Genomic DNA, 27,993 nt, shown 5'->3' with positions numbered 1-27,993 from the left:
CAGACCGCGTCCGCGGCATCTCTCACACACACACACACACACACACAGGCGCTTGATGACAGACCGGGAGGGGGAAGCGGAGAGAAGTAAGCCCCGGATCCATCTTCAAGAGACAAAATAGGAAAGAAAGACCGCGTACCACTTTTATTTCGTTTTTAGCGGCACCTTTCCGACTCATAGACGTCAGGGAGCCCGAGGAGGGGCTGTGTCACTGTCTGTAGGATGTCCCGACATGAAGGTAGGTGTGAAAAAACCGCCGATCGCTGCGTCGTTGCCTTGAATTGTAGGCCAGTGCTGACCGCGGGGTTGCCATGTTTTCAATTCAAATGAACTGGGAAAAACTCATCATGGCGGCCGCCGTGAATTTTGCAACCTTTTATGTGCTCACACTGCGTCGGTGTCGCACAGGGCGTTTTCTGTGAGCCGCTTGGTGTGATATCGCACTGGGCCTGTGTGCTAGGCCGGGCCTTGTGCGGCTCGCTCGGCCGCGGGGCTGATTGTGAGACTGTTCCCGCAGGCAGCCCGTGGAGAGGTCATGGCTTCGGCTGGGCCTCATTTAAGACACTTATTTTTTTAAAGCTCTCTGCTTTAAGTTACCCTTCCCTCCTAGAATGACGACCGAGGGCCTGAACTGGTGGCAGAGCTCAGTGTGACCGCTCTGGAGCTCATGTCAGTGTGTGTGTGAGATCCGTCTTCAGGCATGTCATGTTTCAGGCCAGCACAAGTGAATGACTTGCACGTCTGAATTTAGCATTAGCCGGTGTCCGTGAAGCCATAGCCGTGATTACTTACGAATCTTAAATCAGTTATTTCTGGAAAGTCGTTTATATTTTTAACTCCCTTTGTGGAGACTTTCATTATTTAGTCAAACCAGTATGTTTGGATACAAGGAAGAGATTCTGCATTCAAGTCGCGGTTTGATCATGAGGCTTCAGACACATTTGTTCTGTTAAAAGTCACTTTGGGTGCACTTGAGTGCACTTCAAAGTCGGCAGAACTTCAGTCAGGACTGTTATTTTAAAACGAATACCTAAGAAATTTAATAACGCGCCACAGACATTGCGTTGATGTGTCGGTTTGGGTCTGTCATAATTTATGTCATTAAGTCATCACCGCTGTATTACCATAATCTTCTGTACAAAGTAGCATGGTAATACTATGTTTTTGGACATTGTGCAGTGGACTTTTACCATGGTACTTCCTCAGTACATTTTGTAACGCGTTTTAGCTGTCTTGTAATGCCTGGTGCGTTTCTCTCTTTCATTTACTTTTAATAAAAGTCCCGTGTTTATATGGTACAGTGATATATTAAATGGTAGTAATATTTTATATTAATTATATTAATAATACTGCAAATACTACTTTGTTTCACTGTTCAATAAAACATTGTTGTTGTTTTACTATTTTAGATTTGACTGAATCTAACTGATATATAAGTAACTCAAAACAGGTTAAGGTATCATTTTGTTCAGACATTTGTTAGGTGCTTGCCTTTTGTGTCTGTTTCAAATCTTAGTGAGCTGCCTAACTAGACAGCATGTCTGTGCATCATTTGTGCCTGTCTGTGATTCTCAAATTCGTTTGCAGGGTTTGCAGCTCTCTAGTTTTCAAGACGGCGGCTGTCACCTGCCTGTGAATGAAGGCTGCTTACATATGCGTCTAGTTTGACTGCAAACATCACATTGTGCTTGAGAGTAGCTTTCAATAAGTGGATCCTAGTGCTGTGTGACACCTCACATAATTGTTGCCATAATATCTGGATTGGTGACAGTTTGGCAGCTGTTCAGCTCTTTGATTCAAGCTCAATGGCAGATTCACTCTGACGTATGAATAGAGGACCTGGATTCTGCAATTAATGCTTAACATTTGATCATAGATTGACTGTATTTTATACAGTTGTTATTTTAGATATGACTAGACAAGTCCATTAATTCATCTATGAACCACATGGATGATGGGTGAGAGTGAGTTAAAAGCACAAATATACAGGTGCTGGTCATATAGTTAGAATATTATCAAAAAGTTGATTTATTTCACTAATTCCATTCAAAAAGTGAATTATTCATTACACAGACTGATATATTTAAAATGTTTTTTAAAAAAAAATTATTTTGATGATTATTACTGACAACTAAGGAAAATGCCAAGTTCAGTATCTCAGAAAATTAGAATATTAAGGCCGATACAAAGAAAGGATTTTTAGAAATCTTGGCCAACTGAAAAGTATGAACATGAAAAGTATGAGCATGTACAGCACTCAATACTTAGTTGGGGCTCTTTTTGCCTGAATTACTGCTACAATGCGGTGTGGCATGGAGTCGATCAGTCTGTGGCACTGCTCAGGTGTTATGAGAGCCCAGGTTGCTCTGATAGTGGCCTTCAGCTCCTCTGCATCGTTGGGTCTGGCATATCTCATCTTCATCTTACTAGATTTTCTATGGGGATAAGGTCAGGCGAGTTTGCTGGCCAATTAAGAACAGGGATACCATGGTCCTTAGACCAGGTACTGGTAGCTTTGGCACTGTGTGCAGGGGCTAAGTCTTGTTGGAAATTAAATCTGCATCTCCATAAAATTGGTCAGCAGCAGGAAGCATGAAGTGCTCTAAAACTTCCTGGTACACTGCTGTTTTGACCTTGGACTTCCGAAAACACAGTGGACCAACACCAGCAGAAGACATGGCACCCCAAACCATCACTGACTGTGGAAACTTTACACTGGACCGCCAGCAACGTGGATTGTGTGCCTCTCTTCTCTTCCTCCAGACTCTGGGACCCTGATTTCCAAAGGAAATGCAAAATTTACTTTCACCAGAGAACATAACTTTGGACCACTCAGCAGCAGTCTAGTCCTTTTTGTCTTTAGACGCTTATGACGAGGAATGCGACTGCTGAAACCCATGTCTTGCATACGTCTGTGCGTAGTGGTTCTTGAAGCACTGACTCCAGCTGCAGTCCACTCTTTGTGAATCTCCCCCACATTTTTGAAAGGGTTTTGTTTCACAATCCTCTCCAGGGCGCGGTTATCCCTATTGCTTGTACACTTTTTTTTTTTCTACCACATCTTTTCCTTCCCTTCGCCTCTCTATTAATTGTGCTTGGACAGAGCTCTGTGAACAGCCAGCCTTTATTACAATGACTTTTTGTGTCTTGTCCTCCTTGTGCAAGGTGTCAATGGTCGTCTTTTGGACAACTGTCAAGTCAGCAGTCTTCCCCATGATTGTGTAGCCTACAGAACTAGACTGAGAGACCATTTAAAGGCTTTGCAGGTGTTTTGAGTTAATTAGATGATTAGAGTGTGGCACCAGGTGTCTTCAATATTGAACCTTTTCACAATATTCTAATTTTCTGAGATACTGAATTTGGAATTTTCCTTAGTTGTCAGTTATAATCATCAAAATTAAAAGAAATATACATTTGAAATACATCAGTTTGTGTGTAATGAATGAATGTAATATACACGTTTCACTTTTTGAATGGAATTTGTGAAATAAATCAACTTTTTGATGACCTTCTAATTGTATGACCAGCACCTGTAACTATTAATTATCATTTTAGCATATAGGGTTTTGGAACACAAAACAGTACATGAAATATTATGATTTTGTATGACAGATTTGTCTCGATTTAATTGATTTGCACCATATTTAACAGTGTTTTCTTCCTTTTGTCCCACCCAGCAGACTTAATAATTATTAATACTCAAATTTTGCACACTCCATACCCGAGACCAATGGTTTTGATTATGATCCTTGTACTGTCCAACACAATGTTTGAAGCCTCTTCTAAATGGGTTATATATATATATATATATATATATATATATATATATTTACATGATTTTTGCTTGTTTTCAAACTTGTTTTAGTAACAGAAACTGAGTTTTTATATGTTAAATTAGTCAACCACAATTTATTGAAATTTCATGATTTCATTTGCTGTAAAGACTGTATGTTCTTCAATGAAAACTGTAGTTACTGAGTGGGATATTGGACATTTTAATTTAGATTAGAGTTTCATTATTTTAATGTATTATTAATAATTTATTAATTTAGATATGTTTAAAAAAAGTTTTCCGAGGCCCCTTAGTGGCCCCTGGTTGAGAACCACTGCCATCTGGGGTCGTTTCAGATCTTATTAGAACCATGTTCCTTATAACAGCAGCAACATAAATTTGATTAACAAAAATGCATTTATAATATTTGTCTATTACATGAAATTATTAAATTTAGTATGAGAATATAATTTTTTTTTTTGTAACCAGTTTTATTACAGTAGTTACTTGTGCGGACTGTATATGGATACCAAGACACCACTTACATTTATAATTTGTCAGATTACATTTTTCTCCAAATTCTGAATCCATGAGTTTATGTATTTTCTAGGATTTGAACCTTGGCACACTGCAAGCACATTGTTCAACTAAAGTGTTTAAAGCAACTTAACACATCAATGTGGAATTAAATTTGATCTGTCACAATAAAAATTTGGAGCATTATGTTTAGGGCTGCAACTTACGATCATTTTGGTAATCAATTAATTGGCCGATAATTTGATCAATTAACCCCTATTTTCTTCATTTAAAATTTCCTGACAAAAACACACTATTCCACATTCTGTCCAATGTCCTTAAAACAAATGTGCCAACTGAATGCTATGAAAACATACAGTGCTTAACAATTTATTAGATCACCTGTAATAAGACAAAACACAAATATTTTAGGAATCTGAATTTGTGACATTTAGAGATAATGATATGACCATTAACTAAAAGTGTAATCATTATCAATGATTTTCATTATCGATAATAATCAATTTTATCAATTAGTTGTTGCAGCCACTCATCTGGGTCATGGCACCAGTGTTACAGGCTGCATTTTGCTCTGAGTGAAAACTAAACTCAAAACCTCCATACTGAGAAATTAGACCAGTGAATGAAGGAAGCCCTCAAGCTCACCTGTAGCCATGGAGCTGTTTTGATTCTCTCGGGAGACATGTCGACTACAGCGCTGACAGTCTCTTGACATTATTTTTAAACTGTTACTCTTGGCTATTTGAAGGTGTTTTTGTGTGTGCTTGATAGGGAAAGCTGCTATGATGCATTTTACATTAATTACATCTAGATCAAATGTGATCTGGCAAATGATGCAAGCAGGTGAGACGGACAGCCCCTGCCAATGTGCCACACAACTTTGCTCTAGTAATTGAAAGACAATCATACGTCTGCGCTGTACACTGATAGGTGGTGTGCTTGAAAATTAGTTGTTGAAGTCCATAATACTGCTGTAATATAAATTGTTTGAGCAGTTTTAGATACAATTTCCATATCATGCTACAGGCATTTTGGAGAGGCTAGCAATAGCAAGCTATCTTTAAAAGCATAGGATCCCAATCTACCTGTTAATCATTCTCTAAAGCCACATCTACTCCAAAACACATGACCCAGCACAGTAGGGGTGGGTGGTATAGCCTTAATATTATACCACGATATTATAAGAATATTTACAATAACAATATTTATGATGGTATATATAAAAAAAAAACCTTGATGATCCATAAAATGGTTATTTTATTGGCTTATTTTTTTTTTTATACAGTATATTTACAATTTAGTTAAATTAAAAAGTCTTACAAAATGATTTTGTTATTTAATAAAACAAATAATTATTAAAAGGCATGTCAGGTTTTGGTTTTCTGCCAAGTGCAACCAAAATTTTCAGTTTTGGCGTGGAATTTTCATTTCGTTGAATCTCTTTTTAAATCACATACGACTGCTGTAAATTCATTGGTTAAAAAGAGTGGGAACCTTGCAAAAATAATTTTACAGAAACTAGTAGTGTTCTCAAATTTTAGTAGTGCCTTGTGGTGGACAGTGGAGGACCTTGGAGTCAAAAACCCTGAGAACCGCTGGAGTATAGTACACTGGAGTGTATTATTTTTCTTTTTCTTTTTCTTAATGACGAAGGGGAAGCTGAAATGCATAGAAATCCCATTCCAGATTTTTGAGTTTGAGCAAATGGAGATCTTTCCTTGTGGTTTAGTTTAAATGTGTAGTTTGGTTTGTTTGCAGGACTCTGCTGTGAAAAGACCGCAGAGGTCATTTGGCAGTTCAGAAAAGAAAATGCTAGTTATAACTTACCAAACATAATTTTTAACACTAAGAAATGTGAAACCACAATATGAGACTAAAAATGTAGTCAGTACTGGCCATTGAAAATCCCTTAGGCTACATATTTCCTCTCGGGAACTAAGAGGCTATCTGATTAAATTTTACAAGCTAAGCATTTCATTATTTGAATCTGGAATTACTTCCCTGTGTTAATTCCTCCCAGTGGTACATGACAGCAATTTCTCTGTGTAGATTGTTGTCAGAAGCTTTTGTCTGCTTTGTGTCTCATTCTTTTGGATGCACTTAGACTTGAGGCTGCATTCTAATTCAAATATTACCCATACTAAAATTGACTGAGCAGTCTCAGGGAAGCTCTGTATAATTTGGGATTTGATCTTCACCTTCAGTTGATCACAAACATTTCTAGGGATGGTGAATGTAAGACTGGAATGGTTTAAGCTTTAATGAACAGATGGATGTGGTTTTGAAAGTTTGAAAGCATCTGAGTGTGCACCTCTATAGAATCAAGCTGTGTTGCACCTTTTTGTGCATAAATGGCCAAATACATACAAAAATTGTCAAATTATATCTTGATGAGTATTCACATAAAAAGTCAATTTATACTAAACATTGATATATTGGTAACATTGGTATATAGGCTATCAAGATAACATTGGTATATAGGCTATCAAGTGAATGTAAACAGTTGGGAAACAAAACTTACTACACAGAGCCGTTGTTAACTGACAAGCTGTGCAATTCCATGCTGATAATGAACGTGGATTTGCGCAGCTCTTCAGTTAACAATGGCTCTGTGTTAGTAACAGCTGCTCTATGTGAAATCACCCACCTGATGGAATTTACCGCTGATTAGAGAACCGGCATGACTGACAAGATGCACATTAATTATCAGCCGATATTTATCATGCACCCCTAATGGTTACCTCCAAAGAAACATGTGCAGTCATCATTGCTTTGCATCAAAATGGCCTCACATTTAAGGAAATTGCTACAAAGAATATTGCACCTGAAACCATTTAATGGATCGTGCAGAGCTTGCTCAGGAATGGCAGCAGGTTAGCGTGAGGGCATCTGCATGCACAGTGAGGCCAAGACTTTTGGACAACGTCCTGTTGTCAAGAAGGCCAGCAAAGAGGCCACTTTTCTCCAAGAAAAACCTCAAGGACAGACTGAAATTCTTCAGGAACTACATGAATTGGACAGCAGAAGACTGGTGTTTTATTTTCTCTGATGAAGCTGTCTTCCGACTTTTTGGGGCATCGACCATTAAAAGTCCCATATGGGTCGACCACTAGGCAGAAGACCACTTCTCTGCCTTTTAGATAAGATTGAGTGTATTATCTGTTTTTATCAGTTTAATATCTGATATGTCCCCCATACGAGGATTACATGGGGATGCCGTGGCTTAATGGTTAAAGAGTTTGACTACAAACCCCAAGGTTGTGGGTTCGATTCTCTGGCCAGCAATACCACGACTGAGGTGCCCTTGAGCAAGGCACTGAATCCCCAACTGCTCCCTGGGTGCCACAGCATAAATGGCTCCCCACTGCGCTGGGTGTGTGTTCACTGCTGCTGTATGTGTTTTCACTGCTGTGTGTGTTTTTATACTTTTGTACAACCCTGGATTAGATTTACGCTTAACTTAATTGTCAATATCAGCTTTATTACAATATGCAGTAGGACCTGATGATATGATTAAATAGCTTTAGTGTTTTTTGCTTAATTGCATAAACTTAATTGTAATAGTGTGGATTATTGCTCCCTCAAAGAGAGAGAGTCACAAATATATGCCATGTCCTTAATCATTTGTTCAGACACTAATTTGGATAAGTTTTCTACCCTGGTGTCTGCGAGTCATGTGAAATGTTGATGTTGAGTTTTTTTTTTTTTAATGGATATAAACTAACCAGAAGGACCCTGTCTTCATAGAGGCTTTTGCTGTTGTTCTGAGTTAAATGCCTCCATGTTCTCCCACAGGTGTGAGCTGTGATGCGTGTTTAAAAGGGAACTTCAGAGGGCGCCGATACAAGTGTTTAATTTGCTACGACTACGACCTTTGTGCATCTTGCTACGAAAGTGGAGCCACAACAACTAGACACACCACGGAGCACCCAATGCAGTGCATACTAACCAGGGTAGACTTTGGTAAGCCGTCATGTCCAATAATGCCATTCTTTTCACACTTTATTAACACATAATAATTTTATATGGCTCAGCTGCTGTGTTGTATGTATATTAGTATAATTTTGCAGGCGACTTGTCAAAATAAAGTTTTATGGTTAAATGTTTAAAAGAAATAAGACGAATATTAATTTTTCAAAAGACCATGATTAATTCATTTGTATGTTATAAATTATTTCTATTTAAAAAAATTAAATACAGAAGTTAAAAATGACAATATATTATTTTGTTTAATATATTATGTAATATATTAGCTTGTTTAATATTATGTAATAATAATCACAATAAATTCACTATTATTACTTGTCTTATAGTTCCAATATTTTATAGGATTGGTATATATATATCACAATATATATCACAGAAAAGCTTAATATCTCAATTTCCATTTAGTTTAATATTATACAGCTTTACATGAAAATCTCTTTCTAAAAACTTTTTATTGTAATGTTCAAAACATTACAGAATGTGGACAGACCATCCTGACTGTTGAGCCCTGATCTTTGTAATGATGGTGAAGGTAAATAAAGCAACTGCCTGTTTGACTTATCTCAACTCTCTGCAGACTTGTATTATGGGGGGGAGGCATTCTCAGTAGAGCAGCCTCAGTCGTTTACTTGTCCTTACTGTGGTAAAATGGGCTACACGGAAACATCTCTACAGGAGCACGTGACCTCAGAGCATGCAGAGACCTCGACAGAGGTGGTGAGTACAAATGCTGTCTTTGTTGAAATCGTGTGTTTTACACTGTGTCTTGATTAAATAAGATGTGATAAGATTCCAGTGACAAGCCAATAAAAATTATTTGTCCACACTAGATATAACAAAATCAACCACAAATCACAGCCAATCAGAAGAGTTTGTCTTGCTCACTCTAGCAAAAATTACTTTAATAATTAAAACTTAAAGCTGCGGTAGGGAACTTTTGACGCTCTATCGGTTAATAAACAGAACTGCTTGCGTCTTGCGGAAGAACATTAGCCGGAACTACTTCTCTCTGTTTATGTCTATGAAGAATCACAAAGGTACTGGGTTACTCCGCCGCGGTACCCCCGAAGCAATCTAAAATAGTCCGAATATAAACACTTATTATAGGTGCACCCTAGTGATTCAGGACGAGCTAAAAACACGGTTTGGAAAATGGATTCATGGTGTACTCGCTTATTATATACATTTTTCTACATTTTGAACACAAACAAAGTTACGGACCGGACCTCTGATTGGTTGTTTCTTACCGGGAGCGGATGGCTTTCTGCAAATGGCAATAGGACTACTGGGAGTAGCCAGAGGTGCTTGATTTTTTTTTCACAGATTATCTGTCTCATATTCTACTGTCAGGACATAATGACAGGTTTAACAAATATGTAAAAAATATAGATTTACAAAAGTTACCTACTGCAGCTTTAAATGAAACTATTTAAACATTAAAACTAAATGCACATGACTGATACAATCGTTGACATGTAGTGCTGGGCGATAACACAATAAAACTTTCCTCTATAAAACTAACAAGAGTTTGATAAATTTTCAGTATAAAGTTTAAGTGGCAAAAGCGGAATGAAACCGCGCTACTGGTTTGAAGCGTGCCAGACGGAGCCTTTATTCACTTGATCCAAAGTGCAGTGGTAGCAGGATCGAAAGTCCTTCTATTACCAGCTGCACAAAAATAGTCTTTTACATGTGACAATAGGGGTGGGCGACATGACCAAAATCTTATGTCACGATATAAATAAAATTAAAACGATGATATAAAAAAAGGTTTTTTATGATATTAAGATCTTTGATACCATATAATTTCCATAATCCTTGTCACCAATGTCAGTATCAAACTAATACAAGAAAATTATACTAATAAAAAAACTCAAGCTCACTTGAGATAAATATACAGTCAGTGATGAAATAAGAACAAGAAACTAATTACATAGTAGTTATAGGAAAAAACTACAATAAATAAGAAATACATTGTGTAAATGAATTAGTCTTCACTAAGTTCTGTCTATATATATATATATATATATATATATATATATATATATATATATATATGTATGTATGTCATATAGTGTCTCTCTCAGTAAATGGGACACCGATTTTACTGATACTTTTAAAGGCCATGTCGCAGGTTAACCACCACTTTCGATTAATGGGTACATAAATCACTCAAGATATGTATATCATTTTAAAAATTTCTCAAAAATGGTCTTAAATTTTGATATTAAAGTTTTTTTTATGCAACTCAGTGATGACGTCACGTTGGGGAGAATTAGAGGAAAGGTAGCCTCAGCCTAGTATGATGCCGCATTCCAGGCAACCCGTAACTCATTTTTCCAACCTTAAACCCGTGAAAGTGCACTGGAAAGGCAGTCAAACCCATGACTTCCCACCCATGACCTCGTACTAGATCGATGTACTCCGAGTTCCGAGGTCACACAGCACGCAAAACAACGATGGCAGCCCCTTCGAATAATACTGCCTACGGATGCAGTGTTTATGCAAGTGGTACACATTGAAAAAACTATTTTAGGTCAATTTAACATTGCAATAAAATAAATAATATAGCTACAATTCCTTGCGCTCAGAAAGTTTGCCGTAACTTGCCTGGAACAGTACAGAGTCGGTAGTCATGGTATGAAATGGGGATTACGAGCTCAAAAACCTGCCTGGAACGCAGCATCAGAACTGACGTTAAAGCGACTGACTGGGATGAAGAAGAGGTGGCAAGAGCCAACATGTATGATGGCCCGCAGCCGTGTAATTTCGAACCAGCCAGACGTGAGAGGGCAAATGAGGAATTGCCAAGAAACTGATGTCCGTCAAAGCCAATTAAATGCATGGTCCGAGGAGAGTTGGTGAAGTGTCCTGGTGAGTTGGTATCATTTAGCATCGCAGCAATGAGCACTGGAGCTAGTCTACGAGCAGCAGTGCACAATAATGACACATATTTTTTACTGTCATTGAATAGCACCGAGTGAAAAATCTACGTTTTCTTTACATTTAGTGGCAGTGGTAGTTAGTTCAGATAAGTTCTGGTTACCTTTAGCATAGTGTTGTAGAACTGGTAAACTTTCTCTTTGTCATCTAGAAATAGAAGGCATAATGCTAGCTATATGGACATTTCTAAGCGTTTATCTCTTTATCCGGTGAAAATGTTGTTGCAAACGTAGCAGCTTGTGTCTCGCTGTGTTTGGCAGGTGCTTGTGTGGGTGCCGTCCCATGGAAACTGCGTTGGAAAGCTTGTGCTGTAGGGAAGTGAGTGCGTTTTGGTCGCTGTTGGTCGATATCTATCTGTCTTTCGGTCTATCTATCTATCTATATATATCTATATATTTATCTATAATCTGCACTGAATACTCCCGTCTACTACTCGTCTCTCTCTAGTCACTCTCAATTAGGGCTGCACGATGTGTCGTTTAAGCATCAATATCGCGATGTACGAATCCACAATAGTCACATCGCAGGATGTGCGATGTAGGCTGTCGTAGTTGATCCGTTATTCATGTACAGGCCAGCTGCTCCCCGGCCCTTGACGAATGTGATTCGCGGATTATTTGCACAGCTTAACCATCATAGAGTGAAAGTTTTGACAGGGCAGAGAGAGAGAGATAGCCGGAGAGCGAGAGCGAGAGCGATATAGAGAGAGAGAGAGAGCGCGCGTGAGAGAGAGAGACCGACCGTCTTCAAACAACACAAGCGCTGTCTTGCTCTCCCTCCCTCGCGCATATTAATCGATTGACACGATGGTATCGATGTTTAAATAATTTAAAATGATAATGTATGTGTGCCCACCCCATTTTTGTATGTAAGAAAAAATGTGATTAGATTTCATATCGCAATATATATCGCAGAAAAATAAAATATCGCAATGTCATTTTTTCCCCAATATCGTGCAACCCTACTCTCAATGCTCTCAAGGCAGGCTTTGGTAAATTCTCTCCCCAACGTGATGTAATGCAATGCATTGTGGGGGAAAGGAGACCGCTGTAAGATTGTACCTACTTTTTCGTAGTATATTTCGTTTTGTGATACCCAACAAAATAAAATACAATAGATAACAGTTTAAATGTTTATTACCAACAAGCAAATTGCATTGAAAAATTAACCCTGCAACACGGCCTTTAAATCTATATTGAATATTAAGTCAAATAATGTTCTTTGGCTTTTCTTCCTGTGGGGAATCATTCCAACCAGAAACTACAATAGTTTACTATGAATTAATGGGAAATGTGATTTAATACATTATTCTCAATGTCTATAATATTGTGGGCTGATCCTTCAGATGTGAGATAAAACATGCATTCTTACAACTGTCTAAAACATTATGTAAAGGTCATAATGTAGGCATTGTTCTTAAGCAATTCCTTGACATAAATGTGTGTTATACATTGAGAGAAAATCAATTTGAAGCAGTCTGAAGCGCTGTTCAATGAGCCTGTAGAACACGCAATGGTGCTACAGCAACGTTCAGTGCTCTTTTTTTTTTTATTGTAGCCTTTTGAAATTTAATAATCAATAGGCTGTATCATGATTTGTTTCATCCCCAAATATAAGATTTCTTAACATGGTCATTAAGACGTTTGTTTTACCATTTCATGTATTGAAGACTTTAAGAAAACTCACACAGAGGGATTTGCTTTATTTGTACATGCCCTATAGTAACCCTATGTAATTAGGGTTGGGTATCGAGAACCAGTTCCATTTTAGACCCGGTTCCAAATTTCCCATAATGACTTGGTTACGTATGTGACCATTGTTCCCTGAAGATTTCGCTAAGAAGGTGGTAAACCAGTTGTGGCGATGGGAAATTATGTCTCCTTTCCCTCCTTCAGGAAACTAGGGTTATAAACGTAACCAAGACGTTCACTTTCAGTCGGTCACTCTCGACAACACAATGGTGACTGATGAATTGGAATCCCTACCAAAGTGCCATGGATGCTGATTCTTCTAGTGTCCTGTGGCCCCTTTTTGGTGTAGGCTGGGGCTCGCAAAAAGAAGACCAGTCACTGTTGTCAAAGCACTACCCACTTGGTGAGATTGGATACCACTGGGTTCCAGACAGGTCATCAGCCATATGGTTGAGCAGTTGTCTGTTCATGTACGCCATGTTTTCTGTTCAGACCAGCATGTGCTTGCCTTGTAAGTGCCCTTTTGAGATGGTTCAAGGCAAGACAACAACTCTAGGCCAGTGCAGTTTGTGGCCCAACCACACCCTGACAATGCATGCTCATTGTACGTGGCCCGCAGATGGTGGTGGAGGCATCCATGTAAACCACAGCATGCCTGGAAACCTGTTCTAGGGGCACTCCTGCCCAGAGGAACGTAAGATCTGACCACGGGTTGAAGGTTTGGTGACAGGCCAGTGTAAATTGGACCCGGTGAGTAGCGTGCTGCCATGCCCACCTCGGAACTCGGCCATGAAGCCAGTGCTGAAGCGATCGCATATGAAGCAGCCCCAGGGCCGCAACTGCTGCTTCAGCTGATATATGCCCCAGGAGACTCTGAAATTGTTTCAGTGGGACCGCTGTCCTGCCCTTGAACGAATTAAAGAAGTTCAGCTCCGACCGTGCATGTTCCTCTATGAGGTGTGCTGTCTGTTCTACCGAATTCAATACCATAAAGAGAAAAGGCATCCTCTGTGTCCGGAGAGTTTGCTCTTTTCTCAGTTGACCCGAAGACCCGAGTAGCTGAGGTGCTGGAGTGCCAGGTTCCTGTGCTCACACAACTGATCCCGAGACTGTGCTAGTCAAAGCCAATTGTCGAGATATTTGAGGATGTTGAACAGCCTGCTTTCTGAGGGGAACAAGAGCCACCTCTGTGACTTTCGCAAAGACACGGGGAGACATGGACAGCCCAAAGAGCAGGACCTTGCATTGGTATGCACTAGGGGTGTGCCTGATGCCGAATACGTTATTCGGAAAGGCACGGATAATGGCTTCAAAAACGAATAACGGATAATGAATAATTCTGCCCGAATATTCGGCTGAGGCTGCAGGACAGTCTGGTCTTTGCTAGGTAACAGATGAGCCAAGGGTTCAGCGCAATATTTTACACAAACCTCCTAAAGTCATGCAATAATAAGTGTGTGAGAAGTTAATGAATGTAAACTTTATAAATGAAAAGAGTGCATATCAAACACTGCATTGCAGTTGCCTCTCTGTGCATTTCTCAGAAATCAGAGCTTTGCAAGAGTAATATCAACTAAAATAATACATCATACATGTTCTACTATTTGTGTATATTTAAATGGGAATGATTTAAATGTTATAGGTTAGGAAATATAGGCTAAAGAGGAGCAAAGATGGCGGAGCCTAATGGTTAGAGGGTTGGACTCCCAATCGAAGGGTTGTGAGTTCTAGTCTCGGGCCGGATGGAATTGTGGGCGGGGATAGTGCATGAATAGCTCTCTCTCCACCTTCAATACCACGACTTAGATGCCCTTGAGCAAGGCATCGAACCCCCAACTGCTCCCCGGGCGCCGCAGCATAAATGGCTAACCACTGCTCCGGGTGTGTGCTCACAGTGTGTGTGTGTGTGTTCACTGCTCTGTGTGTGTGCATTTCGGATGGGTTAAATGCAGAGCACAAATTCTGAGTATGGGTCACCATACTTGGCTGAATGTCACTTCACTTCACTTCACTTCAAATGATAAATGAATGAATGGAATAAGCACTGCATGATCATCAGTCAAACAGCCGTATTGCAGTCTCTGCACGTCTCTCAAAAACCAAACCAGCTCTGTCAAGAGTAGGCTAATAATCAGCTTCGATACAGATATATTTTCTACCAGGCATACATGTTTGCTTCTTTATCTTTTGCTGGTTTGAGTGGCACACGCACATTTGTTTAGTGAAGTTCAAAAAAGACTTAAGACTGCTTCAAGATTTATGCGTATTGAAAAAGTGCGCCTTGAATTAATTCAGTCGTGTTCAGACGATTACTAAACGTTTGTCATGAAAGCTCTCTATTTGTATGATCAATTTATTTTTAGAAATTAATTTAAAAACACTGAATAGGACAAATAGCCGAAGCACAAATATTTTTCCATACTCTGTTCTCATTTTTTCCATACTTTTCTAGACCTGAAAATTACTTGAGGGAAATAGGTAGCCTACTTTTTTAAAACTGCGCAGGAACCGGTTAGCCAAAGGAAATAATGTTGATTTACATAAACCTTTACACACTTGCTACTGCATTGTTATATTAAAGTAAATGAGTGTAAATTTTATAAATGAAATAAGCGCAAATGAAATAGCAGTGTTACACTTGCCTTTTTCCATGCATTTCCTGGATATTACTTAAATTGATTTCCATATTTATAAACTACATAGGAACCTTTACGGTTTTAATTAGAAGAAATTTAAATATTTATGGATCCCAAAATAGGACTCGAACTCGGGTATCAGCTTCGACTGTTAGACGATATTTGAATAAAAGTTATATTTTTTTTTTGTTAAACACCGCATATTTGTTCAGTGATGACTATGAAAAAAAACTAAGTTTCTAAAACCATAACGTTCTTAGCAACTATAATTGTACGAAGTTCCGGTTCAAGCCCCACCTACTTCCGGTTTTATCTGAATACTGATACAGATATGAATAATTTTGTGATTGATACAGATACAAATACTGGCTTCGCTGCACACCCCTAGTATGCACACCCTTCGAACACGAACCTCAGAAATGGTCTGTGGTGCAGATCGATCGACACATGAATGTAGGAGTCTTTCAGGTAAAATGCTGCAGTCCAATCTCAGGGACAGAGGCTCCTAATGATGCATTTCTGCATCATCCTCTTGAACCGTACTTGGTGAAGGACCAGGTTCAAGACACGTAGGTCCAAGATCGGTCGTAACCCACCACCTTTTTTGGATGCAATGAAGTAGGGTCTGTAAAACCCTGTATTCATATCGGCTGGAGGGACCGGCTCTATCGCATCGACCGCCCTGTCATGAAGCGGTTCCCACTGAACTTAGGGCGATGCCAGGCAAACCCGAATCACATAGCCGAGGCTGATGGTCCACAGAAGCCAATGAGATGGGCTGGTAAGCACTAGCCAAGCACCCAGACCACGTGCAAGCTGGACCAACGGAACCACCACCATACCTTCAGTGGGGTACCGTGGTAGAAGGCAGGGACCCAACACGTGTATTGTGAGTGGATCGAAGAGGGGTCTGAGTGTGCGCTGCAATACTTACCTAGTTCCACAGTTTGGCAGAGGTTGCGTGAGTAGGCCCTTTGGTGACGCTTTTGAACCGCCCGCTGCTGCCTGCTGGCAATGGAGAAGGATGAGTGTGGTCAGGACTCTCTTAGAGTGCACGGGTCCATTTTTGGAGACCCGCAACCGCCCATACCCGCAAAGTTCAGCACCAGATCCGACCCGTCACCCGTGATAATATAAAAATTTTATCCGCACCCGCCCAGACCCGTTAATATTTGGCCCACACACGCTAAAATCATTCCAATTAAATTGCTTTATTTTATCTCGCACCTCTCTCAACATTAAGACAGTGTCATTAATGTGCTAATGAAATGAAAGTGCACTTTGTTTTGCGCCATTCAAGTAGCCTACCATCGGCACCTAAATAGGCTATGGAACCTGATAACTATACGCAAATAGACCTATTAATGAAGAAAAAATAAAGACCAAGAAAAAAGCCTGTCGCTTACAAACTATGCATTTACTTTCCCTTAAGGTTACTGTGCAGGAAAAGGATATTGTCCACATTCCAAGGTTTAAGTTGCGTTGTCCATTCTTGAATTACAAATCCAGCTGTGGAAAAGTCTCTCTCGCAGCTCTGTCGCAGTGGTGCTGACGTGATGGGCCAAATGTCATATTGTTGTTGCATATGTGTAATGGTAATTTAGACATACAAATATTGCACATATTTTTCATCCACACTACTACCCGCCTGCAAGGAGGTAATTATCCACCCGCATCCCCACCCATGAATTTTAGGAATGTCACAAATCCACCCGTTTCAGCAATTTTTATGCAGGTGTGACCCGTTGCAGGACTCTAGACTCTCCGTGCCCTCCTGGGACCCAGAGACAGAGGAAACTCCTCTTTTGTCAAAAATTTGGGTGTCATCAACCATGAGTGAGGTGGCCGCCCTCGGCGATGTGCAGGCTGGGGCTCTGAGGCCAGCAGACGGGTGGAGGCTGCAGTTCCCTATATATTGCATGATGTGTCAAATTGCCTCAGTCTGCTTCTGTGCAGCCAAGAACTGTTGGGCAAAGCTCTCTACTGCATCGCTTAAGAGGTCGGTCTGGGACACAGGGGTGTTGAGGAACCATACCATGTCGGCATCCCTCATGCCGGCCAGACACAGCCACTCACGGTGACCTTCGTCGCTTGGAGCGCATGTTCCGGAGCGGTTCGGAGTTATTCAGAAATACCGGATCATTGCCACGCTCTTGCAGGTCCTTCAGTGCCTTGGCCTGGTACACCTGCAGTAATGCCATGGTGTGTAAGGTGGCAGCAGCATCTCCTCAAGCCGCATAAGCACCACCAGTCCGAACAGAGGAATGACTGCAGGCCCAGGAGGTGGGGTGGGTTTTCCTGCCAGGAGGAGGCTGTCTTAGGACACAACTGCAGCGCTAACAACTGCTCTACCAGGAGGATCACTGTATACCCCCCTTGCTGCACCACCATCTAGGGTGGTGAGGCAGGATGAACCAGCAAGCCAGTTTCTGGCAGTAAAAGGTGCCATTCACGACCTGGTGGAGCTCCTCATGCACCTCTGGAAAGAAAGGTACTGGGGCGGTGCTGAGAACCAGCCTAATCCTCCTCTCCAGAGAGCTCTCCCTCCAATGCAGTGATGGACGTAGGGAGGAGCAATACAGGATACCGCTGGTACACTCTTTGAAAAGAGCCCAGCAAGCTCCTTTGGCCTCCGAGATGCATCCTCTGAGATGGTTATGTTTTCGCAATGGGATTATGATTCATCCACGAACGCCAACTCAGCATGTTTAGTACCCAGACACATGAGGCAGCGATCGTGACCATCATCTGGCACCAGGTAACGACCGCATCCAGAAACACATGGGTGAAACGGCATCTTTAAAAAGACAATCTGTCATCTTTACGAAGATGCACCCATGTGAGCTCTTTTAGAGAAATTGGCTCTTTCAGGGAAATGCTCTTTTATCTGCCGAGGCACACAGGGGAGATGGCCACTTGCAGCACGACGGGGTAGTGCAGCCTGAAGTGTGCAATCCGCTCGACACAGGAACGACCACCATTGCCAACACAGATTGCTTCCGAGAGTGTGTTAAACTCCTAGTTCACTGAAGACATTGGTTTGAGCAGAATGATGTTGTCACTCAGCTCTCTGTAGCAAAAAGCTGGTATGCATTGCATCTGCTGCCTTTTTATGCTCACACTGTGATCAGCGGCAGCTGGATACAATCATTGCATGCCAATGTGCATTGGCTTATTTAGTTGCACTCGAAGTAGATTGGTCTCTTGAAGTGAGATCCCAATTTGTCGGTCACCGGAGTTACTGACTGAAAGGGAATTGATATTATTGATATTACCTGGTATTTGATAATACACATTCATTTAAATTCCATTTAACAATTCCCATGTTTGCATTTTAATGTGTTTTTAAATGATTTAAGTGTGGGAAGGGAAAGAACTTGGAGATCTGGGGTAAACTAGCCGTTGTCAGTTTGATTGACTTTTTAAGTCACACTTGACAATAAAAGTTTATTAAAAAAGAAAATTAACATTACATTAATACTATACAAATCATCCATATGTGAGATAATAGAAACAATTTATCAGACATTTAACAGACATTAAATGGCTTTTCTGAAGTAAATGCTAATGTTATGTGACATTGTTTACAAACTTTCATTGATGTATTTCTGTGGTTGAAAGGTGATGATGATATACGTTTTGGTATGTTGTACTGTTTCTTTAAACACACATTTTGATGTTCATTCATGTTTACTTTGTGCATTAACTGATAGTAAAATATGATCGCATGTACTTCAAGCTGATGCTAGAAATAAGGTAGCTACAACATTCTGTCAAGCTGCATTTAAAGAGTGCCAAAGCTGTATTTATTTTTTGAATTTAACAAATACAATTGACATAATATGAGAGATGAAACCATTTCATATCAGAAGTAACAAAGCGAAAAGCTTTTTGTGATTTTTTTTATTGTTATTTTATTATAATTTTTTGGATTGGAGGCTTGTTACAAATAATGTTTCCGGCAGTTTTGTTCACACATCTACTGACGAGCATAGACCGATTCTTGGGATTTGAGAATCAATGTTGGTTCATTAAAATAAAAATAGATTAAAATCGAGATTTTTTTTTTTTTTCAACCCAGCCCTATTGTACAGCAATGTCAGGTAGTTTAATGTTGCGTTTAAAATAAAGCCTGTTCACAGTAAACACCGATCATCTGCAGGAATTTATACTTATTTACACAGAATGTGATGTGAATTTTCATCAACCACTGAGAGAAAAGGCCAAATCTCTGAACTAATCATTCATGTGCTTTAATGCAAAGTCCACTTGCTTTAAAAATGTTAAACATGTTCTCGCTCTCCTGGAATGGAAGATGGATAATAAAATAGAGAGGATATAGGGATACATTACAGGAAAATAATGATAATAGTGGCCTTTTGGTTGTAATAATAAACTGCAATTGCTCAACAAAATCAACACCTCCTGATATATTTGGACTGCTGGTTACAGACACATGATTATTACCTTTAATTTTAATGAAAATAACACAACCATGAACAAACATGTGTCCTCTTAATGTGAGGTTGCATTAATCCGTCATTAATATGTATGTATTCTTTGTTTCAGATATGCCCAATCTGTGCATCTTTGCCAGGTGGCGACCCCAATCATGTGACAGATGACTTTGCTGCTCATCTCACACTTGAACACAGAGCACCTAGAGATTTAATATCCTTTTATCTCAACCTAATGTGTATATGTTCCAATATATAATGCACTTCTTTCATAAAAATCTTCCTTTCAGTGTTTAATTTCTTTACTTAAGAATGATTTTACAATTTACACACATTGGTTCTGCTCGTGTATAATGACTGATCCCTGTGTGTGTGTTTTCAAGTCTATGGTCTAGTAACCTTACAAAGGTTTGAGATTTTATTTACTTGCATCTTCAAGAAATGTAAAGGTTCTTCTCGCAGAACCTAAAATTCTTTTATTTACTCGCTGTCATGTCACTTCAAGCCATTGATTTTTCTTCTATGTGTTACAACAGATATTTCAAATAATAGTTCTGGTTGCTCTTTTCTTTGCATTTACAATGAATGGGGAAAGCTTTCAAGCTTCCGAAAGAATGTCGATGTCTGATTCGGAAACAGTTTTTTTTTTAATTGGATCTTTACAAAACCAGTATTAGTGATTTGTTCACAGACTGGGCTGATCCACTTATCGAGCATCAATTGACTTAGTTTCAGACGTCACTCCCACAAGACCGTTGGCTGAACGTCTGATGCATATAGCACACAAAATTGGAAACCCTTCAGGCGTTTCAAGGTCGTCATTGGATTAGTTGAATTAATCAGGATTTCCAGGAGACGTGTCTGCCGCATTCTTTAATGTTCCACTTGGAAACAACGATGCTATGATGCCAAACCACCTCATGGAAGAAGAAAGCCATTGTGTTTACAACGATTGCTTATCAGGATCAACTAAACGATGAGTTATCAAAAGTATGTGAAATATGTAAGTTCACAGCATAAACTTTTTAAAATACTGTAATGCTATAGAAACCTTCATAGTCATGGGAAGGAGGAGGCGGGAACCGGTGAACATTCAAATCAAACCTTAATTACAAAATAAACACAAAACAGACAAACAAAACCAAAACACAAAATAAAACCCAGGCCTGGTCCTCTTGTCCTTCACTGTCGTAACTCCTCTTTTATCCTTCCGGATCTCCTCCTTGTGACTTGAGCCTTCAATGGACGGCACGACACTCCTCCTCCGCCTGATGGACGGGAGTTTCGGGTTCCTCCAGGTTTCGGGCAGTCCCCCGTTCCCTGCTCCTCCCCATCATGGTGAATGGCAGCAGGCTCCGGCCCCAGGCGAACGGTGGCGACTCCGCTCCCTCACGGACGGTAGCCGTCCCTCCACATCCTAGGCGGCCAGCAGCGAGCTTGTCCATCCCACCAGCAACTCACTCCAGCGCACCGACTTTACCATCCACGGTGGCAGACTGCTCTGCCATACTCTGGCACCGCAGATTCACCACAGCGGAAAGGGATCTTCGGCACAAATGTAACGCTATAGAAACCTTCATAGTCACATGAAGGAGGAGGCGGGAAATGACGAACAATCAAAACAAACTTTAATTACATAAACACAAAATAAAACCCAGGCCTGGTCCTTTCGCGTCCATCACTGTCGTAACTCCTCTTTTATCCTTCTGGATCTCCTCCGTAGGACTCGAGACTGGTGAGTGGCGCAGGTGTCGCTCATTTCTAATTACTCCACAGGCCTCGCTCCATTCCCACAGCTCTCGGCCCCGCCCCACTCGTCATGAACACATCCAAGAGTTTGTAATTGTGGTGATATTTCCAAGCTCCTAAACATGATGCGACACAAAACGTGATTGTTTGCTTTATCTGTTGGTTCTATGGCCTCTTGGGTAGTCCTTGGCCATTCAAAGCTGCCAAGGTTCCCAGACCTTCTGCTGTCCGTCACTCGACTTGATTTGGTTGCAGAATAAAACTGCTCACTGGAACTGTAGATTGTCATTGAATTTAAATCTTAATTTAAGATAATTATTATAATACTATCATTATAAAACATTAATGGAGCCTTTTTGTCGTATTTAAATTTTGAACAATTCAGTCACCGTTCATCATAAATCCATTGAAAAGAGTATCCAGTACAGTCTTCAGAATTAGTAATGCATGAAAGGAAAGAGACAAGTTTGAACTGATGTCAGTGTAATGAGTAAATTAAAGAAATTTTTTTATTTATTATGAAGCATTAATTTCAAGGAGAACTTTCTAAGTCCTGCCCAACATAGAATCGGCTGGAATCGGCTGGCCGCGTTGTTCTCAAGCCGGTCCACCTCCGCTCACTCTAGGAAGTGGCTCGCTCTAGACCTCCGGCCTCCACTCATTCAAGGCCGCGGTGTGTAACACCGTTTCGTTGAGAAAGTGAAACTATTTTGTTTGACCATGCATCATATTTCCCCTTTAAACTTTGCGTTTTTGTATTCCTGCCCATGGACTGTCAGATCAACAGTCTTGGCCATTTTTAAATGTTTTCTCCTAGTCATGGACTCGTTTTTTCTGCATTTCTGTTGCATAACAAGCTTGCACACTGGGAAGTTCTAGTTAAAGGAATTATGCACCAAGGTGGTTGTCTGAGGACTAATTGTCCTAGGAACATTTTCCTGATTGCAATAATGTGGCATAAGCACTATAGAGTGCTAAAACACAACGCGTGTTTCATTCATACTCGTAACTGGAGGGCACCCTCAAACAGAAACTCTGAAAATACCTTACAGAAGTAATATACACATGCATCTCAATAAATTTGAATGTCGTGGAAAAGTTAATTTCAGTTATTCAACTCAAATTGTAAAACTTGTGTATTAAACAATTTCATTGAACACAGACTGACATAGTTTAAGTCTTTGGTTCTTATAATTGTGATGATTTTGGCTCACATTTAACAAAAACCCACCAATTCACCATCTCAACAAATTAGAATACTTCATAAGACCAATTAAAAAAAAAGAAAAAAACTTTTAGTGAACTGTTGGCCTGCTGAAAAGTATGTTCATTTACTGTACATGTACTCAATACTTGGTAGGGGCTCCTTTTGCTTTAATTACTGCCTCAATTCAGCATGGCATGGAGGTGATCAGTTTGTGGCACTGCTGTGGTGGTATGGAAACCCAGGTTTCTTTGACTGTGGCCTTCAGCTCATCTCCATTTTTTTGGTCTCTTGTTTCTCATTTTCCTCTTGACAGTATCCCATAGATTCTCTCTGGGGTTCAGGTCTGGTGAGTTTGCTGGCCAGTCAAGCACAGCAACACCATGGTAATTTAACCAACTTTTGGTGATTTTGGCAGTGTGGCCAGGTGCCAAATCCTGCTGGAAAAATGAAATGAGCAAAGCTTAGTCAGCAGAAGGAAGCATGAAGTGCTCCAAAATGTCTTGGTAAACGGGTGCAAGAAATTTTGGAGCCTTTCATGCTTCCTTTTTTTTTTTTTTTTAAACGCAATAATCCAACACCAGCAGATGACACTGCACAACAAATCATCACAGACTATGGAAACTTAACACTGGACTATAAGCAATTTGACTATGAGCTTCTCCACCCTTCCTCCAGACTCTAGGACCTTGGTTTTCAAATTAAATAAAATCTTGCTCTTATCTGAAAAAAGGACTTTGGACCACTGGGCAACAGTCCAGTTCTTCTTCTCCTTAGTTCAGGCAAGTTGCCTCTTATGTTGTCTGTGGTTCAGGAGAGGCTTAACAAGAGGAATACGACAACTGTAGCCAAATTCCTTGACACGTCTGTGTGTGGTGGCTCTTGATGCCTTGACCCCAGCCTCAGTCCATTCCTTGTGAAGTTTACTCAAATTCTTGAATCGATTTTGCTTGACAATCCTCATAAGGCTGTGGTTCTCTCAGTTGGTTGTGCATTTTTTTCTTCCACACTTTTTCCTTCCACTCAACTTTTTTGTTAATATCCTTGGATACAGCACTCTGTGAACTGCCAGCTTCTTTGGCAATGAATGTTTGTGGCTTACCCTCCTTGTGAAGGGTATCAATAATACCCTTCATTGATAGGCTCAGGAAACCTTAGCGGGTGTTTTGAGTTGATTAGCTGATTGGCATGTTCAATTCAATTCAAGTTTATTTGTATAGCGCTTTTTACAATACAAATTGTTACAAAGCAACTTTACAGAAAATTATGTTTCTACAATATTTTAGCATGTCACCATATTCTAATTTGTTGAGACCTGTTTGTTGAGAATTGGTGGGTTTTTGTTAAATGTGAGCCAAAATAATCACAATTAAAAGAACCAAAGACTTGGACTACTTCACAAACAGTTTCACAATTTGAGATGAATTATTGAAATAATTTAACTTTTCCATGACAATCTAATTTGAGATGCACCTGTAACTTATGATGCTTCAAGAAATACCTAATATGGATCCCTGTAGCTGAACAAGATAAAATAAAAAATGTAAATGCTTTGATTAACAAAAGACCACAACAGAATATTGCTTATGTGTTCAAGCCATCGGCAGTGTTTTCATAAGAATGCAATGACAATCGACATAGCATTTATTACAGTTTCGTTATGAAGTGAGTTGAGATTAAAGTCATGTTATTAAACTACAGGTTTAAAAATGCTTCTTATTACATTATCAAATGCATGTTACATTGCTATCAGAGACTGAGCAGCATTTGTGAAACATGCAGTGCATATATTTGATTATATAATTGCTATTTTGTTGCTGCCCTAAATCAACGTAGAGTACACTTATAGCACTGATAGTTCCTATTGTTCTGGGTTAGATCCTACTCTGAAGTAGGAGCTAATTAATTCCCCCAAAAGGTGTTCCTACAACTAAATTCATTCCCAGCTCCTGCGGTGCAAACACGCCAAAGAGCAGGAACTTCGGGCATTGGTTGTTGGACCGATTAAAAAGGTTGCTCCGGTGAAAAAAGCCCTCATATAGACAGCCTATCAGAAAAAAAAGTTAAGTGATAAAGTGACAGAAAAATGCAGAGCAAAAAAGGTGGTAAAATCACAACACATCAGACTCTTTCAAACCTGAAATGTCTTCACGAGTGCCACTTCTCAATGTAGCAGTATAATGACCATATTAGATAATTGAGGATGTGATGTGTCTTCTGCATCTGGTGTGTGGTGACATTCTCAACTAATTGCTCCTTAACCAGCATGTGCACGATGAGAGCAGCGGCGTGCGGCACGTGCGTAGGATGTTTCACCCTGGGCGGGGACTGGGCGGTCCGCGGGCACGCCGGACTAACATGCACTTTACCAGCAGCTCCACTGGTGGGCTCTCCTCTTCACAAAGCTCCTCCTACTCTCCAAGCAATAGGGAAGCCATGGACCCCATAGCAGGTGTGTACAGGACTTTGTAATTACCTAGCTTATGTGTCTTCATTTTGTTGATGCAACTGCCGGTTTAAGCGTCTTCTCACACCGTCTTTCTCTTTCCCCTTATGTCTACATCACCAGAGTTGCTCTCTCAGCTGTCGGGTGTGCGGCGCTCTGCGGGAGGGCAGCTCAACTCTTCTGGCCCCTCGGCCTCACAGCTGCAGCAGCTACAAATGCAGCTTCAGCTGGAGCGTCAGCAGGCACAGGCGGCGCGCCAGCAGCTGGAGACGGCCCGAAACGCTACACGCCAACGCAGCAACCCAAGCAACATCAGCGCAAGCATCCCGCCGCCCAGCACCGCCACAAACACAGCCATGACTGAGAGCAACCCGCTGGCCTCCCACAGCTCCCAGTTTCTTCTCACACGGTACAGCTCAGACATCACCATACACTTAAGATTGTCGCTGTATTTTCAGAACATTCTTATTTTTTAAATGGAAATTCAGATATCTTTAAAATGTTATGTTCTGAATATAAAAATGAAATTCCGGGTGGGCTGGGGGGGGGGGGTTATTTTAGACATCTTAAAAAAGAAAATGAACACATGAGTTTACTTCATGAGTATTTCACCATTTCATTTGTTAAACTATTGTAGAAACACCATGTCTTCACTATGCCCTACCAAAGTAAAAGTTTGGCTTTACTTAAAATTATGGCAAAAATACAGTACAGACCAAAAGTTTGGAAACATTACTATGTTTTTTTTTTATGTTTTTGAAAGAAGTTTCTTCTGCTCATCGAGCCTGCATTTATTTGATCAAAAATACAGAAAAAAAATGTAATATTGTGATATATTATTACAATTTAAAATAATTGTTTTTAAATTTATTATACTTTAAATTATCATTTATTTCTGTGATGCAAAGCTGAATTTTTAGGATCATTATCACATGATCCTTTAGAAATTATTCTAATCATTCTATGATTGATTATCAAAGTTGGAAACAGTTCTTTCAGTTTTTTAAGAACATGTGATACTTTTTTAGGATACTTTGATGAATAAAGAGTAAAAAAAAAATATATATATATATATATATTTTATAATTTTTTTTTATATTTTGCATTTTTTAGAATTTTTTGAATTTTGAATAAATGCAGGGTTTTTTTAACCTTTTATTCATCAAATATATTAGACAGCAGAACTGTTTCCAACACTCATAATAAATCAGAATATTAGAATGATTTCTAAATGATCATGTGATCGACTGGATGTTACATGTGACACTGAAGGCTGGAGTATTGATGCTGAATGATGCTTTTGATCAAATAAATGCAGGCTTGATGAGCAGAAGAAACTTCTTTCAAAAACATTAAAAATAGTAATGTTTCCAAACTTTTGGTCTGTACTGTAAATTAAGTTTTGTACAGAATATATGCTTCTCGAAGTAATGATGATAATGCAATTTAAAATATTATTTCTAAGAAATATCCCAATTTATTAGTTAGAATTGAACAGTAAACCTCTAAAATTTTCTATTTTCATTTTATAACATTTAAAAAGATTAATTAAACCGTTTTTATGTATTAACTTGATTATCACCATTTTTGATAATGTATTCAACCCTAAAATCCCCTCCGAAATTTTTTTTTTTTTAATTTTAATGTTATGAATTTAACTGTTTAGACATCCTCTTTGATTATTAACATTCTGTTAAACCATTAAACTGGAATTCAAAAACGTCAAAATGAAAACTTTATTAGACTAAATTAGACTTACAGTTTGAATTGCATTTAATTCCACCAGGTTGAACGAGCCGAAAATGTCTGAGGCAGAACGGCAGGCGCTGGAGAGCGAGCGTGCGGACCGCAGCCTGTTCGTGCAGGAGCTGCTGCTGTCCACACTAATGCGAGAAGAGAGCTCGTCTTCTGACGAGGACGAAAGGCGAGACTTTGCTGACTTCGGCGCCATGGGCTGCGTGGACATCATGCCTTTAGATGTGGCTCTGGAGAGCCTCAACCTGAAGGAGAGCTCCACAGGCAAGGAGCCTCCTCCACCTCCTCTTTGATGATATCCCACCACAACGCAGACAATGTCCTCTGTGCTGTAACTGCCAATGACGGTGGGCAAAAAACACAGCTCTCTAATTTTTTTCCCTTTTTTTCTGTTTTTTTTTTTTTTTTTTTTTTTTTGGTGATTGTAATTTCAGGTCTGTCACCTTTGTTACATTGTATAAATCCATGAAAGGAGAGCGAGAGGAAAAAAAAAAATCAAAATACATCAGAACAGGCGTGTGAGAGAGTGAGCGAAACCGAGAGACAGATGAAGAGAACGAGAAAATAAGAAATATAAATATATAAATAAATCTCTATAAGTTGATAATCAATTCCACATAACTAATTTTTTTCCTTTAGCAGGCGAGCGTAGGTATCTGTGGCAGACCTCTGCTTCCTGTGTCTTGCAAAAGGCTCTCCTTATAAATACTCCACATTCAAAAACTGAAGAGGAAACAAAGAGACCTTCTCTAATGAAGCTGCTGTGTGTATTTATGAATATTAATGAATAAAAAGTGCTTGGATGGTTTACCATAA

At 39.7% G+C, this 27,993-nt stretch overlaps 1 protein-coding gene and 1 pseudogene across 2 annotated transcripts; both read left to right on the top strand.

Moving 5' to 3' along the window:
• Positions 1-4: 4 nt before the first annotated feature.
• kcmf1 (potassium channel modulatory factor 1) lies at positions 5-27,993 on the top strand. 2 transcript variants are annotated; one of them, XR_008166833.1, is made up of 8 exons: positions 5-238; positions 8,105-8,272; positions 8,874-9,013; positions 20,136-20,237; positions 25,251-25,428; positions 25,546-25,831; positions 27,209-27,524; positions 27,820-27,993. XR_008166833.1 is itself a non-coding variant. In XM_052591754.1 (7 exons), exons 1-7 carry the CDS (start codon positions 223-225, stop codon positions 27,468-27,470), a joined length of 1,152 nt encoding a protein of 383 aa, XP_052447714.1. In that variant the 5' UTR covers positions 6-222; the 3' UTR covers positions 27,471-27,993. The 2 variants fall into 2 exon arrangements, 1 of the variants encoding a protein (XP_052447714.1); XM_052591754.1 differs by having other exon boundaries at positions 6-238; positions 27,209-27,993.
• Positions 7,430-7,565, top strand: LOC128015033 (uncharacterized; annotated as a pseudogene).

The sequence above is a fragment of the Carassius gibelio genome, chromosome A5 (genome assembly GCF_023724105.1).
Source record: "Carassius gibelio isolate Cgi1373 ecotype wild population from Czech Republic chromosome A5, carGib1.2-hapl.c, whole genome shotgun sequence".
Classification (NCBI taxonomy): Eukaryota; Metazoa; Chordata; class Actinopteri; order Cypriniformes; family Cyprinidae; genus Carassius; species Carassius gibelio.
The sequence above is the reverse complement of the archived record's forward strand: the minus strand, read 5'-3'. Positions and strand labels throughout refer to the sequence as shown.